Source organism: Lasioglossum baleicum, chromosome 5 (assembly GCF_051020765.1).
Source record: "Lasioglossum baleicum chromosome 5, iyLasBale1, whole genome shotgun sequence".
NCBI classification, from domain to species: Eukaryota; Metazoa; Arthropoda; class Insecta; order Hymenoptera; family Halictidae; genus Lasioglossum; species Lasioglossum baleicum.
The window spans coordinates 3,603,234-3,626,331 of record NC_134933.1 but is presented as its reverse complement, the minus strand read 5'-3'; the positions used below and the strand labels follow the sequence as shown (position 1 = coordinate 3,626,331).

Sequence of the window (23,098 nt, the reverse complement as noted above, 5' to 3'; positions counted from 1 at the left end):
AGTGGTCCAAACACTCCTTCCAAACAGCTGATTTAGGAGTGCAAAAGTCAAAAAACCAAACATGGAGTAGGCATTTAATACTATTTCTTACATCAACACACATGTCTGTAGAAGTTACAATCGACAATTTTACTTCTCACATCAATTATTGCAAACGTTGAAAGTAACAGTATAATTCTTTTCACCTATAATTTATTGTCTAGAACGTTAATATTGATTCTAATTATAATAGCCGTGTTCAGAAGCATTAGGGAGATATAAAAATAAAATGAAACAATTTTTCGGAAATGTTTAAATTATGTTTCTCGAAGAAGTATCAAGAAATTTATTTTTTAAGTTTGTTGTGGGATATACTAACGATGCTCGCCCGTATTCGCGTTACTTTTTGCATGAATATTAGGAATAGAATATGTAGTTTATGCTTTCATAAGTCTCAAGGACACATCTGCCACTCGCAGTTCCCGTTTAAAATTAATATAAAAATTTTTTATAAAAACTTCTACTAATTTTTAACTTAACTTTAAAATTAAATTTTTATTAAAACTTCATTTATGTAATTATTGTTGTACTAATAATATTATAATGCTTAAAATTAGATGTAAACATCGTTTTCTTTTTATTTTTATTATTATCGTTTTTGTTGTGAATTTCATTTCTGGAAATTATACTTTTGTAAAAAAAAGAATTATATACATGTTTCTCTGTCCCGTCATTGTAAATTAAAACTGGCATTCTAAATTGGAATATACGTCGCTTTCTCTGCGCTATTTTAAACAAAAAAAATATTTCAATAAACTTTTGGAACTCTCTATTAGCCTACTTTATACAATACTTACTTAATGCGTATACATAGAATACATGTAACACAGAATTATCGATTATTCGTAGCGTTTAGACTTTTGCACTCCTAAATCCGCTGTTTGGACATCTGTGAGTCAGCTCAAACTTTTACCCCCTCTCTGATAAGCAGAGTAATATGTGACATGTTGCGCATGCGCGACGGGGATTGAGTCTGTGTGTATAGAATGGGATAGTGGAAGGGGAAAGGAGAAGAGTACATGCCGTTTTGGTGTCAATCTGACGACACTGGCTGGCAGTCTTTAGTAGTATCAAAGTATCTTGTCGGTGCCGAAGGTGTAGTCACTAGTTTTATTATTCTTGTAGGAAATGTTCAAATACAACTCCGCACTCGTATTCACTACTTTATCCGTATGTACACTTAATCTACTTACACTAACTTATGACTATAAATCCTATAACTAACGGGAGACTAAACTATGCAATTTAATTCGGTAATCGGCGACGTGTTCCGGCGCGGTGCGCGTGCGTGCGTACGAGTTCGCGGAAAACAGAGGGCGATTCCCCAAATCGCGGCGAGATTGTATATTCACCACGCGTTCTCGAATGTTCGGGAATCGTCGATCCGCGCCTGCACGCGGGGTACCGCGAGCACGTTTGTCCAGCGGCCGATGACGTCACGCGATGGCAGACTCGCGACGCGGTGTCGTTCGTTCGGTCGCTACATTCTCTAACTGTTCTTCTTCTCTTCTTTCCAGTCCCATTTCTTGCTTTGTTTCACTCATCTGCCTTATATATTATCTAACGTTTGTTCTGCATTTCTTACCACATTAGTTCTATCACTCATCCTCGTTTCTTTTCCTAATCTCAAATTTCGTGACTACTTAACACGTCTATTATTGCGTGGATACTATGCTATTCCTTTCCCCTTATTTGTACACTTTTCCTTTATTCCACTATTTCACTAATTACTTCACTAGGACCTTAAAGGAGTTTTTTCCAACAGACGACGCTCGCGCGTGAACACTCACACACTGCCAGGATACTCTCACGCACCGCTAGACCACGTATACGTACGCAAGGATTGCAAGGGTCCGGGACTTTACTTCTGATTTCTCGATAATGCAAAGACGAGGTTCTTTAGTGGTCAAAATCGCTAGATGAAAGATAAATCTAGGGCGCTGTTTGCCTCAAAAGTCCTTGTTTTACGTTTCCGAGCAATGGTTTTGCAATATTTGACTGCATGTAGCCCGTCTGATGACGCTGCAGTCACGCCGGCGGCGTACTAGCCTCTCCGACGGGCAACATGCAGCCGAATATTGCAAAACCATTGCTCGGAAACGTAAAAGAAGCTCTTTTGAGGCAAACAGCGCCCTAGATTTATCTTTCATCTAGCGATTTTGACTACTAAAAAACCTCGTCTTTGCATTATCGAGAAATCAGAAGTGGAATCCCGGAGCCTTGCAATCCTCGCGTACGTATACGTGGTCTAGCGGTGTGTGAGTATTCACGCGCGAGCGTCGTCTGTTGGAAAAGACTGCCTTAAACTCTTGTATTATACCAAAAAGAGTGTGTTTTTTTTAGTACTTGTTCATATTATCTGGAAGTTAATAAGTCATACAACTCGAATGAACCTGCTTGTTTGAAAGGAGTAGATTTGTACGTGATGTATATGTGAGTATTATCAAAGTTCAGGATTACAAATAAACTTACTCCGTTATGTTCTAACAGTTTAATTTATGATCGCGCAAAAAAGAATAAAATATTATGTTAGAAGTTTATTATATGTATTGTATTTTATTCGACTAGTCGATTATATGAAACACTTATCTCCAATCTTCAAATATGTTCTATATTAAAGTCAACCCCTTGCCCTACAATATCGTGTCAGACTCCTGATGAAGATTCTGAACAGAGTCTAATAAATATGTATGCTATTCGTTTCCTTTAAACCGAAATAAAATTCTACTTTGGATTTGTTAATGTACAGCTATTGGAGAATAGATAAGCACAAAATGGATATAAGGTTTCTCCTTTTTTAGGAAATTACGAACTACAAAAAGGTTCTGATTGCTGAAAGTGTAAAATAAATCGCAGGGCAAAGGGTTAATCTGGAAGTGTTTGAAATACGAAGGTAGAGTTCGGCGCACCGCACAGTGGGTTATTTCCCCCGAAAATGCGGTCAGAGCTATCTCAATATACGCTCAACATTTAAACTGCTATACCTTGCTAAAAGGTTATGTTGCAGTCATTAGTAAAATATGTACGTATCTCAAAGAATTCTTTGAAATCTTGAAAATTGATAATTTTACAGACGTGTAATATGAGGTGTCACACGTTTTTCATTAAATTGTAACGACCGAACTAACAAACAGATGAAAATGAGTTTTGGGTGCTCATAGTGAAAACATAAGAGTATTTGATAAAAATTATTTCAATTGAAAAAATATTTGTTTTCATGATTTATTTTGCAATCGTTTTAAACAGGTGCATTGTTATCATAGCACCAGAAGAAAATTGAAAAGTTAAAAATAATGATAATATTGCCCCAAGTGTCCTCTTTACGGACCAGTTTTTAAAAATACGGATACTTCAAAATTGGCGACATGAACATTATTTGAAGTGAACGCTGCGCCGAAATATTGTATATCGCGCGACAGCCGTCCTGTCGGTCGACGTCGGCCGAAACTAGAAGTGTCTCACAGACGGGCTAAATACCCAAATATTTGAAATGTCGATCCGATGCCTCTGACGTCACCGAAATCGTCTGACGTCGGATCCACTGTGATCACACCCTAAGTATGCGGTCACAGTGGAGCAGTGAGGAGAGCGTAGCGTCGAGGAGAGCTGTGCGGTGAGCAAATAGTCCAGTCAACGAAAAGTTCCCCTTTTTCGGTTTTCCGCGTATATCTCGGAAACTATGCGTCCTAGCAATAAAACCATTCCATACAAACTTAAAGCTGACAAAATGTGCCACAGGACTGATTTGATTCAGTTTTTCGCTATCTCGCATAGCTTCCGAGATATCCGCGCTCAAAGTTCACTAATTGTGCAGAAGAGTTAGCTAGTCAAATAAGACAAAAAACGTGAGGCAAAAATTTCTTTTTCTCAATTAGTGAACTTTGAGCGCGGATATCTCGGAAACTATGCGAGATAGCGAAAAAGTGAATCCAATCTATCTTGTGGCACATTTTGTCAGCTTTAATTTTGTATGGAATGGTATTATCGCTAGGACACATAGTTTTCGAGATATAAGCGGAAAACCGAAAAAGGTGTCTTCTACGTGCCCCCCTGTAGCCCGCTCACATCCTGGGAGTAGGGGCTTTTAGTATGTTTACCTCATAACTAGTCCAAACAAAGTCCCAAAGTTAAAAATTGTGTTCCTTCCATTTCCCTCTACGCCTCCGTGATGAGCATTCATTGACTGGACTAAAAGCGGTGTGGTGCATCTTTATAGTGGAGTGGCGATGTGAGTTGTGCGGTGAAAAAAAAAGAAAAACAAAGAAAATACATATATACTTTTTCATTAGTATGTGTCGGAATGTTGTCACGAATGTTGGTTTCTTTTCACCGCGCCGCTATCATCGATGCTCGCAGCTCCACTATAAATCCACACTAAGACTTCAAAGAAGTTGAAGGAAATTTTATCTTTGTAGTTTGTAGGAATTTCCGAGAAAATCTAATGAATCATAGAATGTTGCACAATTTTCCAAGGAAAGCCGTATTGGTATTTACTTCAGTAAAATAATACTACTATTTTCTAATATAATGATATCTGCTTGAAAATTATTTTCATTTCTTAAATTTCTGAACTATTTTTATAAATTCATCATATTTCCTGTTGTGTTTTAAGTAATTGATAATTCGTTTTAGAATAACTGTTAGCTTGGGGTCGAGCTTATGTACATCTGGCGAAAAAAAATTTCCGAACTTTTTTTGGGACAACCCCTAGTATTGTGACACTGAATAAAGTAATAATCTATGCAAAATTTTAAATCGCTCAAACAACGGGAAACGTGCCGTATCGAGCTAGAAAACATTTTATTTTTGAAACTTGGTTTTCTCCATTACAGTACATCGGAAATACAAGGTATTTAGCTACAGGTGGGAGAAAATTTAAGGGCTAGTTCTCAACGATCATATAAGACGAAAATGAGGAATAAAAAAATTTCGATTTCGGCTTCGTTATTTAGTTATTAACAGTTAAAAATCTGCCCAAACTGCGGCAACTTTTCAACAGAGGTGCACGTTGCGTACGTCACACAGGCGCGCTTAGCCCGGCTCTAGTCCAGTCAACAAAAAGTTGTAGAGGGAAACGGAAGGAACACAATTTTTATCTTCGGATCTTCATTTGGACTAGTTAGGAAGCAAACATACTAAAAGTCCCCACTCCTAGGAAGTGAGCGGGGTGCAGGGGGGCACGTAGAAGGTCCCCTTTTTCGGTTTTCCACTTATACCTCGGAAACTATGCGTCCTAGCGCTAAGACCATTCCATACAGAATTAAAGCTGACAAAATTCGCCACAAGATTGATTTCATTCAGTTTTTCGCTGTCTCGCATAGTTTCCGAGATATCCGCCCTCAAAGTTCACTAATTGTGCTGAAGAGTTAGCTAGTCAAATAAGACAAAAAACGCGTGTGAGGCAAAAATTTCTTTTTCTCAATTAGTGAACTTCGAGCGCGGAAATCTCGGAATCTATACTTGATAGCGAAAAACTAAATGCAGTCAATCTTATGGCACATTTTGTCAGCTTTAATTTTGTATAGAATGGTCTTATCGCTAGGACGCATAGTTTGCGAGATAGCGAAAAACTGAATGCAATCAATCTTGTGGCACATTTTGTCAGCTTTAATTTTGTATGGAATGGTCTTATCGCTAGGACACATAGTTTCCGAGATATACGCGGAAAACCGAAAAAGGGACCTTCTACGTATCCCCCTGCACCCCGCTCACCTCCTAGGATTGGGGACCTTTAGTATGTTTACCTCCTAACTAGTCTGAGCAAAGTTCCAATGTTAAAAATTGTGTTCCTTCTATTTCCCTCTACACCCCCGTTATGAGCATTCATTGACTGGAGTACTCGCATTTTGCGGGTACTCGCACAGCCCTACTTCTCACCGACGAGAATCTCCTCAGTGGCCTTCTGCACCGACGATGGCCTTCTGTTTCTAACTTGCCAGAATACATTCTAAACGGCGCACAGTGGGTAAAATCGACGTTCTAGCTGTTCACGGGCTAAGAACTCAAAGTCCTCATATCGATTTTTAACGAATGCACAATGTTTCTTAAATGTCTATTACATTCGAAAACGATAATATTAATTAAAGCTATTAAAAACTCTCGTTACAATAAACGTTTAAAGGTCAAACTTTTTCAGATACGATTTATCACCGAAAAAATTCCTTGTCTTTATAATGATGTTCTGGAAAACCTACTGAAGATTAAGTGACCAATTTTTTTTTATATGAAGAATGTATATCTATGTTGAGAACGCACCAGGAACTAAACATCATTGTTCATAATTTATTATAAAAAAAAATATTTAATCAACTAAAGAAAATTGTCGAAGTTTTTCACCTTTGACAAGGGATAAATTGTCATGCCCGGTGATGCCCATGTTCTGACAAAGTGGAACATTTTCGGCAAGATCTCCTCTAAAAGATCGTGCAAAATTTAGATCCGTTATAATCCATTATCCGAAGTTACGATAGTTTAAAGCGTCGCGTGACACGCGCACAGTGGTGAGTTCGATCGAAATCGTGGCCAAATTATTCATTATTCACACGAGTTTTCAGACATTTCCGGTGGTGTGACAAAAAATGTTTCCTACAAAAAGTAATCAGTATACAGTCTTTTACAAATATCAATACAAAAAATTTCAAAAAAAATTTTTTTTCAATAAAAAATTGCGGTCACCTTCATTATTTATTTATAACTATATATTTTTTATTCAATAATGTTATATATGTCTTTATGTATTGAAATAATGGTGAAAGAGGCGTGAACAGCTAGAACGTCGATTTTACCCACTGTGCGGCGTAAGAAAACACCGAATTATTCGAGTGACACTATCTCCCATAAGGCTATCGGTGGCGAAGTTGTAAGTTGCGAGCTATGTAAAGAGAATAAAGAGGACGTGATAAAAGTATTAGAGTACTAAATTGTTTAACCCGATACGCCACCCCAAGGCATAGGAGTACATTCAAAATATTCCTACAGTATGTTTCATGTTATTCAAAGATCTAAAGACATTTGCACCTATTATATTCACATTTAATTTTAAATACATGAAAATTTACTAAAAAACTATTTTTGTTTCAGGGGTTTTCAATTGCCATAAATTAAGCGATTCTGCGGTCCTTTGAAGCTGTTAAAATGTATGAAATAAACGAAGTGAAGGATTTATAGAAGAGTAAGGCTGTTGAAGTACATATATGCAAAGAACCAAACTTTTCTCATGATCATAGTGCCCTTCACATTACTGCGAGCGAAGGCTATGTTGATTTAGTCCGAATTCTCTTGTGGACGAATTCAAGCTCCTGTTAATTTACAGAACTGTAGTAGTAAATGACGTGAATAATATGAACATTGTGCATTTTTTGCTAGAGTGAAATTCTAAATTACAAGACTATGCTGAACCATATCTAAATGAACCGATATTTGACGAATTATTTGAAGCAGCAGAGTCCAATGACAAACCAAAAAATAGTTGAATTAGTTAAAGAACAGTTTTACACATTGCTGCCATTAATGGACACGATGAATTGGTCCATATTTTAGTTGATGAAGTACACGCGAACTATTCGGCGCGATGATGACTTTGGAGATACAGCTGAGCACATAGCTATAAACGATCATCCTGAAATTGCCAAATTTTTAATCGAAAGGGGTTACAAGGATCTGTTTTAAAGCGATTTGAAGAATATTAACCGAGTCATTTTGATGCGATAAAATCAATAAACGAATGTAAGAAAGATATTTTTATGGATTGATCGTCAAGTATTAAAAATCGATTTTAAGTAACTTACAAATACTATTTGTGAAAAATTTTTTTTTTTCTTTTTAATATTTGCATATCACAAAGTTTTATTACTTTGGCAAATTGTATTATTTCGCGATCGATAGATAACTCAAGCGAAAATAAAAATGAAACGATTCGAAGGGGATACACGGCGTGATGTAATGACAGCTATCGAAATCAGCATAAATGTGAAGAAGGATATAAACTTAAGATTCAATGCTCTAAGAAGTCTGCATGAAAATATTTCAGTTACTTCACAATATTTAGAATGCCAAACTGTTACGGAGGCTCTGGAAAATATTGTATTGGAATCAGGGTACGCCAATGGCAATAATTGGATATATTTCCATATGAAACGATACGCATTTAGCTGTTTAGAAAAAATTGCGGCTGGTCGTTCTGATGAATTCTTTCTGAAGTATTATGCGTATCTTGAAAATCAATTAAGTTTACCTTTATCTGAGTTGCCTCAAGGAAAGAACCTCCAAAGGATGATACAGAACCAAATTTTGTTTTATTCAAAGTACATGAATGCGTGCGATGAAACTGAAAAATTTCGAATACTCAAAACTATGTCAATATGTATTTCTGAGAACGCATGCGGAGTTAATTTATCAATTTTCAAGGAATTTCAGTCAAGAGATTGGTGCAAAGAATTGCTCACGTATACATTACTGTCAAATAACAAAGAATGGAGTGCAAATCAAACATCTAAACTTACTAGAGAAATTAATAGGCTAGATATTTATTTGGGAAAATGCAATAGCTCTTACTGTATCGGAGATGTACTGGAAATATTAATAACTACTCAGAAGACATGCGAACTGGATATAGGATTCATCATTAAGGTACTAAAGGTGCTACATACCAATGAATCCTTGGACCTCCTTTTCAAGGATTTCTGCTTCTTGCCGAATGTTTTTTCTCAACTTGAGCTATTCCAGTTCAAGCAAACATGTAACGACCATAAAATTATTTACACTGACGAAAATCAAATCCAAAAATTACAATGTTTGCTGTTGTATTACTCGGACGAGCTAATAGATATCATTCTCTCAAAAGTTAAACCAAAGACTCCCATAACCGAGTTGATTGACTTTCTTCAAACAGTGATGGAAAAGGATATAAGTAGGAAAGAAGATTTTTTGCTTCAGTTGAGTCCAAATGGAGCTATCGAAGATTGGAAAGGGGAGTTATCTTTAACATCAATTAAGTCTTTTATTTGCCAAGAATTGCCTGCCTGGGAATACAAAACAGACATTAAAAGCGATTTCGATAAAACATACTTCTTACCAGTTAATGCAGGCGACAATAGTAAATGCACAACGTATGCTGAATGTAATCCTGCGTGGAAAAATGATCTACGCGATGCCGTAAGTGATGAAAATAGAAAACCGTTACTGCACAAACTTCTATATGATTTAAATCATAGTTTGAGAAAATTGATGTTGCTGTGTAAGTTCTCAGAGGCAACATTTAAAGAAATTAAAACATTGATTCAACGTTTGGATACTGAGACGAAGATTATACAACTAATCAATGCATTGGAGATACTCATTGAATATGAAATTAACATTTCTCAGAGTGATGCCATAGAGATTGTTTTAAAATCGACGGAAATAAACGTACAAAGAAACATTCACAGTTTCATAATGAAGAGCACTTTCAACAATGAAAGAAAAGAAGAATCAGTCGATCAATTGATAGATCAGTTAGTTAACAGGGAAGAAAATATTACGTTCTTGAATAACCGATTGGATTTGTTGACAGAGTATAATAAAGTAATGAATGCCTATAACAGCAAGCCAGTAGTTAATCTTGGAAATATTGATTTGATAAAATATTGGGGTGAAGAGGAAATTTTTAAGTGGAGTCATTTTATTAGACTTGTTAGAACAGCGAAGAGAGGCGACATGTCTAACCTACTCGCATTTGCAGCTATGCACGCCATAAGTGTTAACAAATTATCAACTTTTGTTAGCAGTGAAATCAGTATGTACGAAAGAATAGCTGTAATAAAACGAGCTATGGAAGTTACAACTAAAGTTAAACTTCGTGATGTACAGATGCTTTCGGTTATATTGCTTTTGAACTATCAACAAAACAAAGGACGGTTAGCTCAAATCAATACCGGTGAGGGAAAGACCATAATCATAGCAATGATAGCTGCGTATCGTGCTTTAGAAGGGCACGAAGTTGACATTATAACCAGTTCCAAATTATTAGCTGTTCCGCAGTCAGAACAGTTTAAAAAATTTTATAGTACGCTGTCGCTCACAGTAGCACATAATTTTGATTCTTCTGAAGCGTATACAGCAAATGTGCTTTATGGCACATCCAACCGATTTCAGGGCGATATTCTTCGGGATGAATTCCGAAAGTCGGGCCGTCGACACGGCCGGAAATGTGATGTTGCGATTGTTGATGAGGTCGACAACATGCTTATAGATGGTAATCGTCACATTGTTCTGTTATCTTCTGACATGCCAGCAATGGATCATTTGGAAACGATTTTGGCAACTATTTATGCTCAAGTAAAGGCAGCAGCTGGATCCATCGTAGTAAAGAATGGTCAGTCTTATTTCATTGAACGTGACAATGTTTTTGATGAGAATGGAGCAAGAAAGGACGAATACATTGAAAATCGTGTTCCAATTGAAGGAACCATGCGAGATTTTATTATACAATCTACAGAATCGCATATACGGAATTTGGTACGAGATTGTGACGCGGAAAATCTAAGCAGTGATTTTCCAGAAATAAAAATACCTAAACATTTGCGAGAATTCATTTGTAAGACACAATTGAAGAAGTGGATTGCGAATGCAATTGCCGCAAAATTTAATTACGTGATCAAAAAAGATTACATACTTCATGATAATAGGGTACGGATAGTTGATGCTAATAACACCGGTGTAATTAAATGGTCTTCGAATTGGTGCGATGGACTGCATCAGTTTCTTGAGATAAAACATGGAACAAACGTTACTCCAGAGTCTTTAACATCAAATTTCATATCTAACGTAAGCTTCTTCAGAAGATATCGGCCAAAAATTTATGGACTGAGCGGTACTTTAGGTTGCCAAGGGACCAAAAAATTGTTAGCTAAAACATACGATTTGGATTTTATAATTGTTCCACCATTTAAATGTAAACAACATAAGGACCTATCACCGATTATCGTTAATAATCGAGAGGACTGGTACAGAGAAATAGTAAAAAGTAGCCTCAGAAAACTTTGTAATGGGAGAGCTGTTCTAATTATCATGGAGTACATTAACGAAACTGAGGCGGTAGAAAAGACTTTTGTAGATGTATTTGGCTACGATAAGAAAAAAATGAAGCTGTATAAAACCGACAATGATTCTTCGGTGGTCGATAAGCCATTGGACAGCGGTCACGTGATCATAACAACCAACATTGCTGGTAGAGGTACTGATATAAAATTGACCAAAGATGTTAACGATAATGGTGGACTTCATGTTTGCATCACATTTTTACCAAAAAATTCAAGAGTCGAGGAACAGAATGTCGGCAGAACATCAAGAACTGGTAACCCTGGTACGAGTCAATTCATTCTGTGCAACAGTGAAACTGATATTGCAAAATTGCGCAAAAACCGTTACGAAAAGGAAGAAACGGCGCTGAGAAATGCAGAAAAAGAAATCGAAATAGTAACAGCGAAAGACGAAATTTTCCAAAAATTCTGTCAACTTACGGATCTCATTAATGGTCGAAACACGTTCGTAAAGAAAATTGAGATGACAGCCGTCGAAGAACGTTTCGCAATTTGGTTAAAAATGCACAGTGATGAAATAAAAGATGGTTCTAAGTCAGATTTTTTTAAAAGTTTCGAATCATTTCGAGAAGACATCTTGAGAGATGATGAAAACGGAAAGTTAATTCGAAATCCATACATGTTTGTAAAGATTGGTAACAAATACATGGATATCAAACAATATGAAAATGCTATATCTGAATACACTTTAGCAATTGAAATGGATCCCCATTTTGCAGAGCATGCACATTACAACAGGGGCTATGCGTACATTGCGAATTACGGAGGTAATGCTACTGAAAATAAAGATTTCATAGATAAAGCCATTGATGATTTAAAAACAGCGCGAACGTTGATCGGAGAAAGAGAACACAATTTGCATTTAATGCAATATGCTTCGGAGGGTGAAGTTTTTTCCAAGCAAATTTCTGACAAACTTAGTCTTTATAATATTCAAAGGAGTGCAATCGATCTTGCAATCGGTCCCGATATAAATTCGATTGATCAAAAGATTAAAGAATATGAGGATGTACAAAAGCGTCCTGAAATGGCATCGGATGATCTAGAAAAGATTTCAGAAGCGATCAAGAAGTTAAAGGATCAAAAGAAAACTATAGGCGTTATACAAAAGGCACAATCTAATAAACGTGATTTGAACATTGAAATTATCAAAATGAAAAACTGTCTGTCTGAAAATGACCAACTACCCGACAATCAAATCACAGAATTTGAAAGAAATGGAGCTATAGGTGGTTTTCGGATATCCGAAATTCCACCAATTAATTGGGTCTCAGTGATAGGTCTGCTTCTACTTGGACTTGGTCAACTAGTAGCTGGAGCTGCACTTACTGTATTTACGCTCGGTGGAGGAGCAAGTTTTGGCATGGGTCTGATAACTGAAGGCTGTTACGAGCCAGGGCCGCGAGCAGCACGAGTGGCCGGCGAAGGGTTATTACCCTAGGAATATGATATAAATTTGTTAGTTAAGGAACGCGGACGAACCCAATGCGAAATTGGGGAGCCGCTAGGATTATTGACAGCGAGAACGAACCTGACGCGAAGTCAGGGAGCCTCTAGGAATGGAGTCAAACGCAGACGAACCCGATGCAAAACCGGGGAGCTGCTAGGAGGTTGTATAATAGCACAGACGAACCTGATGCGAAATCAGGGAGCTGTTAGGATGCGGACGAACCCAATGCAAAACTGGGGAGCCGCTAGGTTGGATAAATCTCTGTTCGGACAATTGGAATGTCGCGAAAGAACCTGATGGTTAATCAGAGAATTGCTAGGATAATTAGTAAGCCTCGTAACTAGTATAATTTAATTGATACAATCCGAGCGGTAAGATTGTATCATGTGGGGACGTTCAATTACTTGGTTAGGATATTGGACGATAATTATGGGTTTAATGAATTTGAGTTAATTATCAAAGAAGACAAATATATTCTTACTATAGAGTTTCGTTCTACAAGTGTACTTGTGTCGCGAATGAACTGAATTTAGAATAGGAAAGAAATTGAAAGGTGATATTACCTAAGCTAAGACGCACGGTGTTGACGCACTGGCAATGCGGGGGACTCGGAGCAACCTTGTCACTGCCTAACAGATTTTAGACCGAACTCGCGGAATCTGTACGGTTAAACTTTGATTCAAAAGGAACGAACGTCCGATCTCACTGGTAGTTGACTTCCGAGATGCAGCACGACGCGACACTATTCGTGATTACGACAGTACTAGCCCCCGAGAGTAGAAATGTAAGGGCTTATATAGCCCTGCAATGACGGGTGGTACTTGTCAGTACCCTTCAAGTGAACATTCGTATTTTGTCAACGACCAGTTGGTCGTGCGTACGTTTGGGCCCTAAACTAACCTAAACAATTATGTAGATTTATCTAGGGAAAAACTCTGTTCGTTTATCTAGGACGGTTCCTGCCAGAGATGATATTGAACACCTGTTCGTCATCCGTAACATCTCCCCACCAAGAAGAAACATCGCGGTTCCCGCGATGCTTTCTCATCAGGAAGGAAACGTCCTAGATACAATAGACTTTAAGAAAAAAAAGAAAAAAAGTGGAGAGAAAAAAAAATAAACTGAAGAGAAAAAATTTTTAACGAGTGTAGTGTAGGTGTAAGTGTACTTATTGCTAGGTGGTGCTCAGGTAGAGACTGCTGTCGGTGGAGGTAGTCCTGCTCCTTAGAAGATCGTTATGCATGGTTTCCATTTGCTGCTATATTACGGATTCGGACTATATTTGTTATTAGTTCCGATAAATAGTCTCCATATGTCTTCTACGGAAGGTGTAGTAATAACACAGTTACATATTGTAATTTGATAAGTTGAATCTGTAAAGACTTCCTTTAATGCTTTGAAAAGTTCATCAGGCGATGATTTATGATGATCTCCGGTGGCGGATATTCGGAAAGATTTGCTCCTATTTTGTTCTAAAGCAGATTGAAGAGTTTTCAATCCATTAATTATATCCAATCCTTTTGGTTTATCATAGAAGTTATCGGAAATTACAATGCTGAAGGTTTTAAATAACCCATTGTTTGAAATTATGACCTGTCCCTTTTTCGGTCGTGCAGCTAAAAGTTCTTGCTTATTTATTAATCCCGTGTCCAGTAACAGTTTTCCTACGGGGGTTATTAGGTTGCGATCAGCTGATATGAAATGTACATAATGGTCTTCCTTTGCGGTAAGGGTGTTTGAAGAAATGCTAATCCTCTGTTTCGGTTCCGGCGGCGCTTCCAGGTCAGTTTCGGTAGAAGAACCATCGGTATCGGCGTCAAAGAATGGGTAAGGGTCGGCTGTGCGATCAGGCAGTTGCCGCGCCCTTGTTTCGCGTATTACATTGTTTGGAAATCGAATTACGTTGCGTTGCAAAATTCCACCTATTTCGGGAAATGGTACCTGCGGTATGTAGGGTACATCCTGCTGTAAATTGTTCCTATTCTCTATAACGGTGTTTTCCAGTGGCTCCTCAAACGAAATTAAATCACCAGATAAGGTCGTATTCTTATCCGTAGAAAAAATTTCTGTGGAGTTTGCTGCGGGCAAAAAATGGTGTGCGTTGTCCTGATCTTCGTCTGGCATCACTATCTCTTTAGATAAACTCGGAAGAGTTCTATTTATGTTAATAATTGGTGAGTGTTGAACCTTCCCCAGGGCGGGTTGTTCCGTCTCATCTGAACTGCTGCTTGTTTGTTGATATTTCGGCCGTTTTTCTCGGTCTCGATGTAGTTGTCTGACGCGTTGTCCTATTGAACCAGCGTCGACAGCTGTTTTCGGTATTTGGATTTTAAAATCGGGGTCTTTGAGTTCCCTCGGGGTGAGTGGTAAACAGATGGAAGTAGGATTACGTGACAATGCATCAGCATTCTTATTTGTTTTTCCAGATTTATGGACGACCTGATAATCATATTCTAATAGTCGGAGCTTCCATTTCGTGAGTCTTGATGTCGGATCTTTCACAGAATGTAGCCAAACTAATGGTCGATGATCTGTAACCAATGTGAATTTTGTTCCGTACACATATGGTCGGAAATATATGACGGCGTATACCATTGCTAAACATTCTTTTTCCGTGGCTGAATAATTTCTCTCTGCTTTGTTGAGGCTACGTGATGCATAAGCGATCGGCAGATCATTTCCTATTTCGCCTTGACTAAGCACGGCTCCAACGGCATATTCAGAGGCGTCTGTTGTAATGACGAATGGTTTGCTGAAATCTGGATATTGTAAAATAGGCTCTCGACAGAGTTCTTCACGTAACTGCTTGAAACTGTTTTCCTGTTCTTCAGTCCATTTGAATTTTCTGCCCTTTCCTAGAAGGTCAATTAAAGATTTTGCTTTTGTAGTGAAATCTGGTACGAATCTTCGGTAATATCCTACCAAACCCAAAAACTGTTGTATATTTTTCTGTGAGGTAGGCGTTGGGAAATCCTTGACAGCCTTTAATTTTCGGGGATCAGGTTTTACTCCCTGTCTTGAAATAATATGTCCAAGGTATGCAACTTCTTTTCGTAAGAATTCGCATTTATTGGTTTGAAGAGTTAAACCATGTTCTCGCAAGCGGTTTAATAATTTCCTGACTTTAATATTGTGTTCGTGTAATGACGCAGCGTAAACCACGATATCATCCAGGTAAATGAAAACGTCCGTTCCCTGGAGTCCAGTTAATACCTGATCCATGAGGCGTTGAAAAGTAGGTGGTGCATTTTTCAAACCAAACGGCATTCGTGAAAATTCATAATGTCCATTAGGGGTGGTGAAAGCTGTCTTCTGTCTGTCTTTCGGATCCATTTCTATTTGGTGGAACCCACTGGCAAGATCGAAAACGGAGAAGTATTTGGCTCCTCCGAGACGATCCAATATTTCCGTAATTTGAGGCAGTGGATATTTATCGGAAATGGTCTTCTCGTTAAGCGCACGAAAATCTATTACCATGCGCCAACGTTTGTTTCCTTGCGCGTCTGGTTTTTTGGGTACAATCCACAAGGGTGAATTGTACGGAGATTTCGACGGAGTAATAATACCATCGGATAATAAGCCATTGATTTGCTTTTTTATTTCCTCTTGGTGTACAGGAGGGTAGCGATACTGTCTCGTGTTAATCGGAATCTCATCAGTTGTATGTAAGGAGTGCTTGAAATCAGATGCCTTCCCTAATTTATCTCCGGGGAGATAAAATCGATCGGGAAATTCCTTTATCAATGCGGTGATGCTACACCGTTCTTCTTTGTTCAGGTGACTCAAATTTAGCGTTTCGGAGATTCCCTGTATCCTATCTTCTCTAGTTTTGAAATTACAATGTTGACGTACCTCTGAATAAATATCTTCATCTGATGTGCTCAAAATGTCGTAAGGTTCCACGATTTGTGGCTCTATTTCTACGTCTATGGCTTCCTCGCTAGTGTTGGTTGCCATAACATGACATTTTCCTCCGTCGTTCAGGACGGCGGCTTCTCCTATGTAGAGTTGTTTGTGCGTTTTTATGCGTGGTAAATAGCCTTCTTTTATCCTTGGATTAGCTATTCTTATGGCAATTTGTTGAGATGTTCGGGCATCGATGCGATGTTTGGTCCGTACATCTGAGTCCTGCTGGTAATTTGAAAATCGAATAGGCCTGATGGGCTTATTTTTTAATACCAGTGTCCCATGGTAATAAGAAATTTCTGCTTCTTCCTGTTTTAAAAATGGGCTTCCTATAAGTCCATCTGCTTCTATTGCAAGGCGCTTCACTACGTAGAAAAACGCAGGAGCTTCGTGTATGTGAAGTATCGTAGTTCCTAGAGTGCGAATTGGATTTATAGTAAGACCAGTTATTTCAATTTCTTCGCGTGAAACAATTTCTGCTCCTTCTCCTAAAACGTCAAGAACGACTAAATTTACGGATGCTCCACCATCAATTAGAAATTCTCCCGTGCCTGATTCCAGTTCTGGGATTTTGATTTTGATTCGTGGTGCTGGAGCTTCCTTGATGAGGGTTTTTCCTTGAAGCGGACAGTTCTTTGGCGAACTTCTTTGTTTTCGCTCATCGTGTCGCCTGTACGGTGAGCGCGATCGAAGTTTAAAGATTTGTTCGATTCCACGGACGAATCTCGCGAATCTCTTTGGAATCGCGGACTACGCGGTCGATTCTTGCAGAATTTTCCATCGTGTCCGGATGTTCCGCAATGCCAACAATACGATTTTGACATGCGATTCCTATCGGAATTTTTTAAAATTGTATACCGTTTCTCTCCGTCTCTCACAATTGACGAATCCGAACGGTTGGAGGGGGAACCGGAGGGGCTCCTGTGACGCAAGGTCCAGGCAGACGCTCGTCCTTCTCTCTCCTCCTCAAAACCAGATGGTCTCGTGCGTTGATCCCTGTGTCGGTCATATCTGCTTGGAGATAAGGGATATGACACTTCACGATCGCGGTAGCGAGAGTCCTGGTCATATGAATCTCGGCGGGACCACCTTGATGGTGATTCACTCCGAGGCGACTGTCGTCGATTCCTTAATCTTTTATCTATCTGTAGCACGGCGTCGTAAGCATCCTCCAGATTTTTTATATCCTTCAAGATAGCCGACACCTTCAGGGAAATCCGATCCGGTAATCCATCGATGAAGTTTTCAATGACGTCCTTTTCCATCAATTTGATAAATTCTTCAGCATGTGCCTCGTATTTTTCCCTCATGGCTCCGCGCGTACAGTAGACCAAGTGGCTTGTCCTATCGATGTATTGTCGTAGGCTTTCTCCTTCGCGAATATGTAGTTTCGCGATTTCCACTTGATAATATGATAGGCTCTTGCCGGGAGCGAACCGTTTCTTCAAATGTTGAATTAACGCTTTTACGGTAGTAAACTTGTGCTCTAATGTGCATCTACGTGCTGGCCCGACGAGCTTAGTAAGAACAATTGCCAGATACTCGGTTTCCGTACCCTCCGGAATCAAAGTTAACCCGTCCTCTAAAGTTTGCGCGAAACGAATCAAAGAGGGGTCTTCCCCGTTAAAGGTCGGAATTGTCGAAGTAACATTCTGTAAGCATGTCTTTTGCGTCAACAGCGACATAGAATTTGCAAGCGAAACCGTCAAGTTCATTATGTCAACGAAAGAAATATTTGCAGCTGAATTCGGCATTTTTAAAGAATGTAACTAGAGAAAACTAGTATATTATCGAAACCTTTTAACTAGGAAAACTAGTATATTATTGGTATAAAAACGTGACTAGCGAAAACTAGTATATTGCTAATAATATTGAGACGTAACTAGGAAAACTAGTATATTGTCAATACTCAGGTACGAGTAATTTAACGTAGTAAACCCAAAATTAAAGTGATCCTAAAATAATTGAACTATCCCACCGCTGTCACCAGTTCTGTTACGAGCCAGGGCCGCGAGCAGCACGAGTGGCCGGCGAAGGGTTATTACCCTAGGAATATGATATAAATTTGTTAGTTAAGGAACGCGGACGAACCCAATGCGAAATTGGGGAGCCGCTAGGATTATTGACAGCGAGAACGAACCTGACGCGAAGTCAGGGAGCCTCTAGGAATGGAGTCAAACGCAGACGAACCCGATGCAAAACCGGGGAGCTGCTAGGAGGTTGTATAATAGCACAGACGAACCTGATGCGAAATCAGGGAGCTGTTAGGATGCGGACGAACCCAATGCAAAACTGGGGAGCCGCTAGGTTGGATAAATCTCTGTTCGGACAATTGGAATGTCGCGAAAGAACCTGATGGTTAATCAGAGAATTGCTAGGATAATTAGTAAGCCTCGTAACTAGTATAATTTAATTGATACAATCCGAGCGGTAAGATTGTATCATGTGGGGACGTTCAATTACTTGGTTAGGATATTGGACGATAATTATGGGTTTAATGAATTTGAGTTAATTATCAAAGAAGACAAATATATTCTTACTATAGAGTTTCGTTCTACAAGTGTACTTGTGTCGCGAATGAACTGAATTTAGAATAGGAAAGAAATTGAAAGGTGATATTACCTAAGCTAAGACGCACGGTGTTGACGCACTGGCAATGCGGGGGACTCGGAGCAACCTTGTCACTGCCTAACAGATTTTAGACCGAACTCGCGGAATCTGTACGGTTAAACTTTGATTCAAAAGGAACGAACGTCCGATCTCACTGGTAGTTGACTTCCGAGATGCAGCACGACGCGACACTATTCGTGATTACGACAGTACTAGCCCCCGAGAGTAGAAATGTAAGGGCTTATATAGCCCTGCAATGACGGGTGGTACTTGTCAGTACCCTTCAAGTGAACATTCGTATTTTGTCAACGACCAGTTGGTCGTGCGTACGTTTGGGCCCTAAACTAACCTAAACAATTATGTAGATTTATCTAGGGAAAAACTCTGTTCGTTTATCTAGGACGGTTCCTGCCAGAGATGATATTGAACACCTGTTCGTCATCCGTAACAAGGCATTAGTGACATCGTAACTGCGGTGAAAGATGGAATAATAAATCGTGATTTCGATTGGGCCAGATGGGCCATCGAGAAGGCTATCAGTTTAGTCGTTTCTGTAGCGTGCGCAGGATGGAAGGCCATGAAAGATGTTGCCAAGACAGCATATGCAGGAGTCAAAAACGCTGCTTCAATTGGTAGCAAGGTCGTAACCCAGACAGTGAAAGAAGGATGGAAAATGGTTGCACAAAAAGTTGCCTATGATTTAGCTAAGGGAGTTGCAAAAGATGTTGTATCGAATTTAGCTAATTACGGAGTCAGTCAAACCATCATACCGTTAATTCAAGAAAAACTTATTGAACTACTCCAAGGTCCAATAGAGCAAGCGCTTAAAACCAATCCTTCGGTCAAAATCATGTTAAAATTAGATCAAGAATGCAACAATCAACATTACGAAAATCGCATAATGGCTATGGGAATGGAATTACTGAAACCTGGAAGTTCTAGGGATGTATTCGATCTCGTGGGTATAGCTCAGAAAATTGGAAATCGGATAGCAGATAATAAAATTCCGGGGCTTTCTGCATTTCGGCAAGTAACCGATGCACTAAAGGCTGTCGAGGAATTATCGACGTTAACCGGGGAATTCATTAACAAGTTAAACAAAGCAATAGATAATGAAGCGAAGAGAGATAAGGTTGAACAAAAATTGGAAAATATATCAGAGAACACAAATCAACCACAAGAAATTGAGGAACAGAAATCAGCACCCCAAAAAGATGTTCATGGCGATATCGATTTAAATCTGTGCCAAGAAGAAGATGAACAAGCTAAGCTACAAAAAACTCCTAGAGATGTAGGAAGAATGTCTGAGAGTTTCGTAAATGTTATATCTACGACAATGGTAAATTCCATTCAGCAAAAACTAATTAATCCCATTGTTCAAGGAAGCGTCAACTACTCAATCGACTATATGACATCCGGTGCGACTAGATCTCTGAATGAACGTGTGGAAACGTACAGATCCCATAAACGTATTATTCATCATCAAAATAAAGGCTTCAGTAAAATAAAAGCAAAAGAAGAAAGAAATACAGCAGAAAAAAAACAAAGAATAGACAAAGTTAAAGGATTAATAAACGATGTGCGTTCCGGAGGGCCATCTGGGTTAGTTCACTTGGGAGCTGCCAGTGATGCAATTGATAGGCCAATTGAGGTTTATGATCCAGATGGAAAACTCAAATACGTTATTGGGGACACTAAACAGGGGAGTCCTGCAAAAATTCAATATCATGAACCCAAAAGTGGAGAAAACATTGGACACTACACTCTACTTGGAAACAAAGAACCAATAAAATCTAATGCTAATGCAAATATGTGCCTTTATAACGTTTTGGCTGAACAAACTGGACATGATCCCAATGAACTGAAAAATTCCAGCTTGCAAATAATGGAAAATAACAAACATTACATGGCAAAACAGGTAGATGATATCACTCGTTTAGAAATGTATTCACAGTTGAGATTAGCTATTGGAGGAGCGGAATACAAGGGCAAGTGTCCCGAGGATGCCTATGTGATACTTGACAAATCTTCAGGTACTAGAGGATTCAAGAAGCGCAATCCAGGTCATCCTCTCCATCATGTTTCAGCCAGAGGTACAGATCAAACATTAGAAGAAACTTCTAAGGAGTTGAACAGAAAGATTATAATGCATGATGAAAATGGTGAAGTTATATACAGCAAAGGTCCAGACGACTTGACAAAAACCCCAATTGAATTGGAATATGATAAATCATTGGTGGATCCTAATGATGACAATCTGTTTGTAAGAACCAGTACGACGTATAATGAAATCATTAACGACCCCAACATAATTAGACGGTGTTTCGATCCGGATGTTGGTTGGGCGCCCGATTGCAAACCTGATGAACTAACGTCTGCAGTGAGGAACACCGTAAATAACATCCCAATAAATGGTACAGCGTGCGTAGAGAACTATTCTATCGGCGGTTCAAAAACGGGATTTATTTCACAAACTGACATGAATTATGTGTTGCACAAGGCACTGAATTCAGCCAGTGCCATAACATATATGAATCAGTTGAACACCAGACCAGTGACACAGAAAAATTCCCGTAGAGTATTGAATATTAACCTACAAAGTTTAGGAATTTCACGAACAATTTATGGGCAAGAGTGGACAAATGGAAATCCTACTGGAAAGATCAAGCCAGTCGTTGATGTAACAATACTGTTGCAACATCATAACGGACAGGAAAATAATGCCACGTACCCTGTCCATATTCAAACCATGTACCCCCAACTTTGATCACATTTTATATTATGTGGGTATATTTTCGAAGAAATATTTTCAGCCAAACAATTGTAAATGTGGCTTTATCTTAATTCGACAGTAGTGTTGCCATCCAAATATCTTTCTTTTATTTTATTTTGTTATAAGATTGATTGAAACTATTATTATGTTTGTATAATTTTATATTTACAAAGTGCTAAACGTTACTAGTAGTGATTATAGAAAGAATATATAAAAAAATATTTAATATAATATCGTATATAAATATCACATAAAAGAAAAAATAAGATCACACGAATGTTTTTAATCATGTTAAACAAATTATTTTATATATATATGTATATCTTATTCTATATATATGTGATCTTATATTATATTATACATACATATATATCGTGATACATACATTATGCAAAGAAATTGATACCACTTTTTAAATATTTTTATACGTATAGAAGATTTTGAATATTCTTTATTAGTACAATGAAGTGTGTTAATGTTTATTATTATGTTTATTGCGTATATTATTTGTGTATTTGTAGATTATTATCAATTAAACACAAATATATGTATTAGATCTCGTACCTTTATCCGAGTATATGAGATACCCGGGTACTCAAGTATCTCATGAGGTCTCAGAGCTGGCTAGTAGAACTACTTGAGAGCGTTTTGGACTAGCAAACCGGCAACAGTGAATTCTGTTACAGTTTAGTACAAAATTGAGAATAAAGCCTTCGGAATTTTTTCAAATCTTTAGTAATTTGGAATCGAAGTAATTTAAGAAAAAGAGTCGGAATAGTAGTGAAAGTGTTGAAAACTACTCAAAAGAAAGAGAACATCGGGTAACCCCACAAAGATAGCGCCCCGAAGGGAGAAACCCGGAGGGGTGAACCCGGAAGGATCCAGCCATCCGAAACCTGGAAAAAAAAGAAGAAAGGACTGCAATAGTTTTTTCTGTTTTAAGAAAGGGAAAAAGAAGGATTGTAAATTTTGTACATAGCAGGGTGGAGGGAACATAGGATAGGGTTAGTTTTAGGTTACAATAGTCAGAATCCGCGAAAAGTAGACCAAGTTTCGACCTATAAGTTTCCGGACGGATTAATTTGCGAGGTAGGAGACTGTCCTTTGGAGGGTCAGTTTCCCGATTTTTTTTGCGATTTTTTGGCATAAAATTTCATTGAAAAATAAAAATTTTTTGAGTCCGAAAACTTCGGGGCCAACATAGTGTGGTCCGCAAGTTTCCGGACTTGTGAAAATTACGGT

General features: G+C 38.4%; 2 protein-coding genes across 2 annotated transcripts; one reads left to right on the top strand and one right to left on the bottom strand.

The window, feature by feature from the left end:
• Positions 1–1,011: 1,011 nt before the first annotated feature.
• LOC143208734 (uncharacterized) lies at positions 1,012–22,185 on the top strand. Its single transcript, XM_076423420.1, has 3 exons — positions 1,012–1,209; positions 7,120–12,499; positions 19,536–22,185. Exons 2-3 carry the CDS (start codon positions 7,945–7,947, stop codon positions 21,848–21,850), a joined length of 6,870 nt encoding a protein of 2,289 aa, XP_076279535.1. The 5' UTR covers positions 1,012–1,209; positions 7,120–7,944; the 3' UTR covers positions 21,851–22,185.
• On the bottom strand, positions 15,249–19,525 carry LOC143208950 (uncharacterized). The gene is made up of 3 exons (XM_076423964.1): positions 19,515–19,525; positions 16,420–17,206; positions 15,249–15,422 (listed from the first exon to the last, which is right to left on the bottom strand). The coding sequence occupies exons 1-3, from the start codon at positions 19,523–19,525 to the stop codon at positions 15,249–15,251; spliced, it is 972 nt and encodes a 323-aa protein (XP_076280079.1).
• Positions 22,186–23,098: the final 913 nt, after the last annotated feature.

What these genes read in the sequence shown, in the direction of transcription:
- LOC143208950 (XM_076423964.1), bottom strand. An exon ending in ATGAAGATATTTATTCAGAG is followed by an intron (nt 15,423 to 16,419) that starts GTACGTCAACAT and finishes TTGACCTTCTAG; the next exon opens with GAAAGGGCAGAAAATTCAAA.
- LOC143208734 (XM_076423420.1), top strand. Translation starts at nt 7,945, where the DNA reads ATGAAACGATTCGAAGGGGATACACGGCGTGATGTAATGACAGCTATC. An exon ending in CATGGGTCTGATAACTGAAG is followed by an intron (nt 12,500 to 19,535) that starts GCTGTTACGAGC and finishes ATCCGTAACAAG; the next exon opens with GCATTAGTGACATCGTAACT.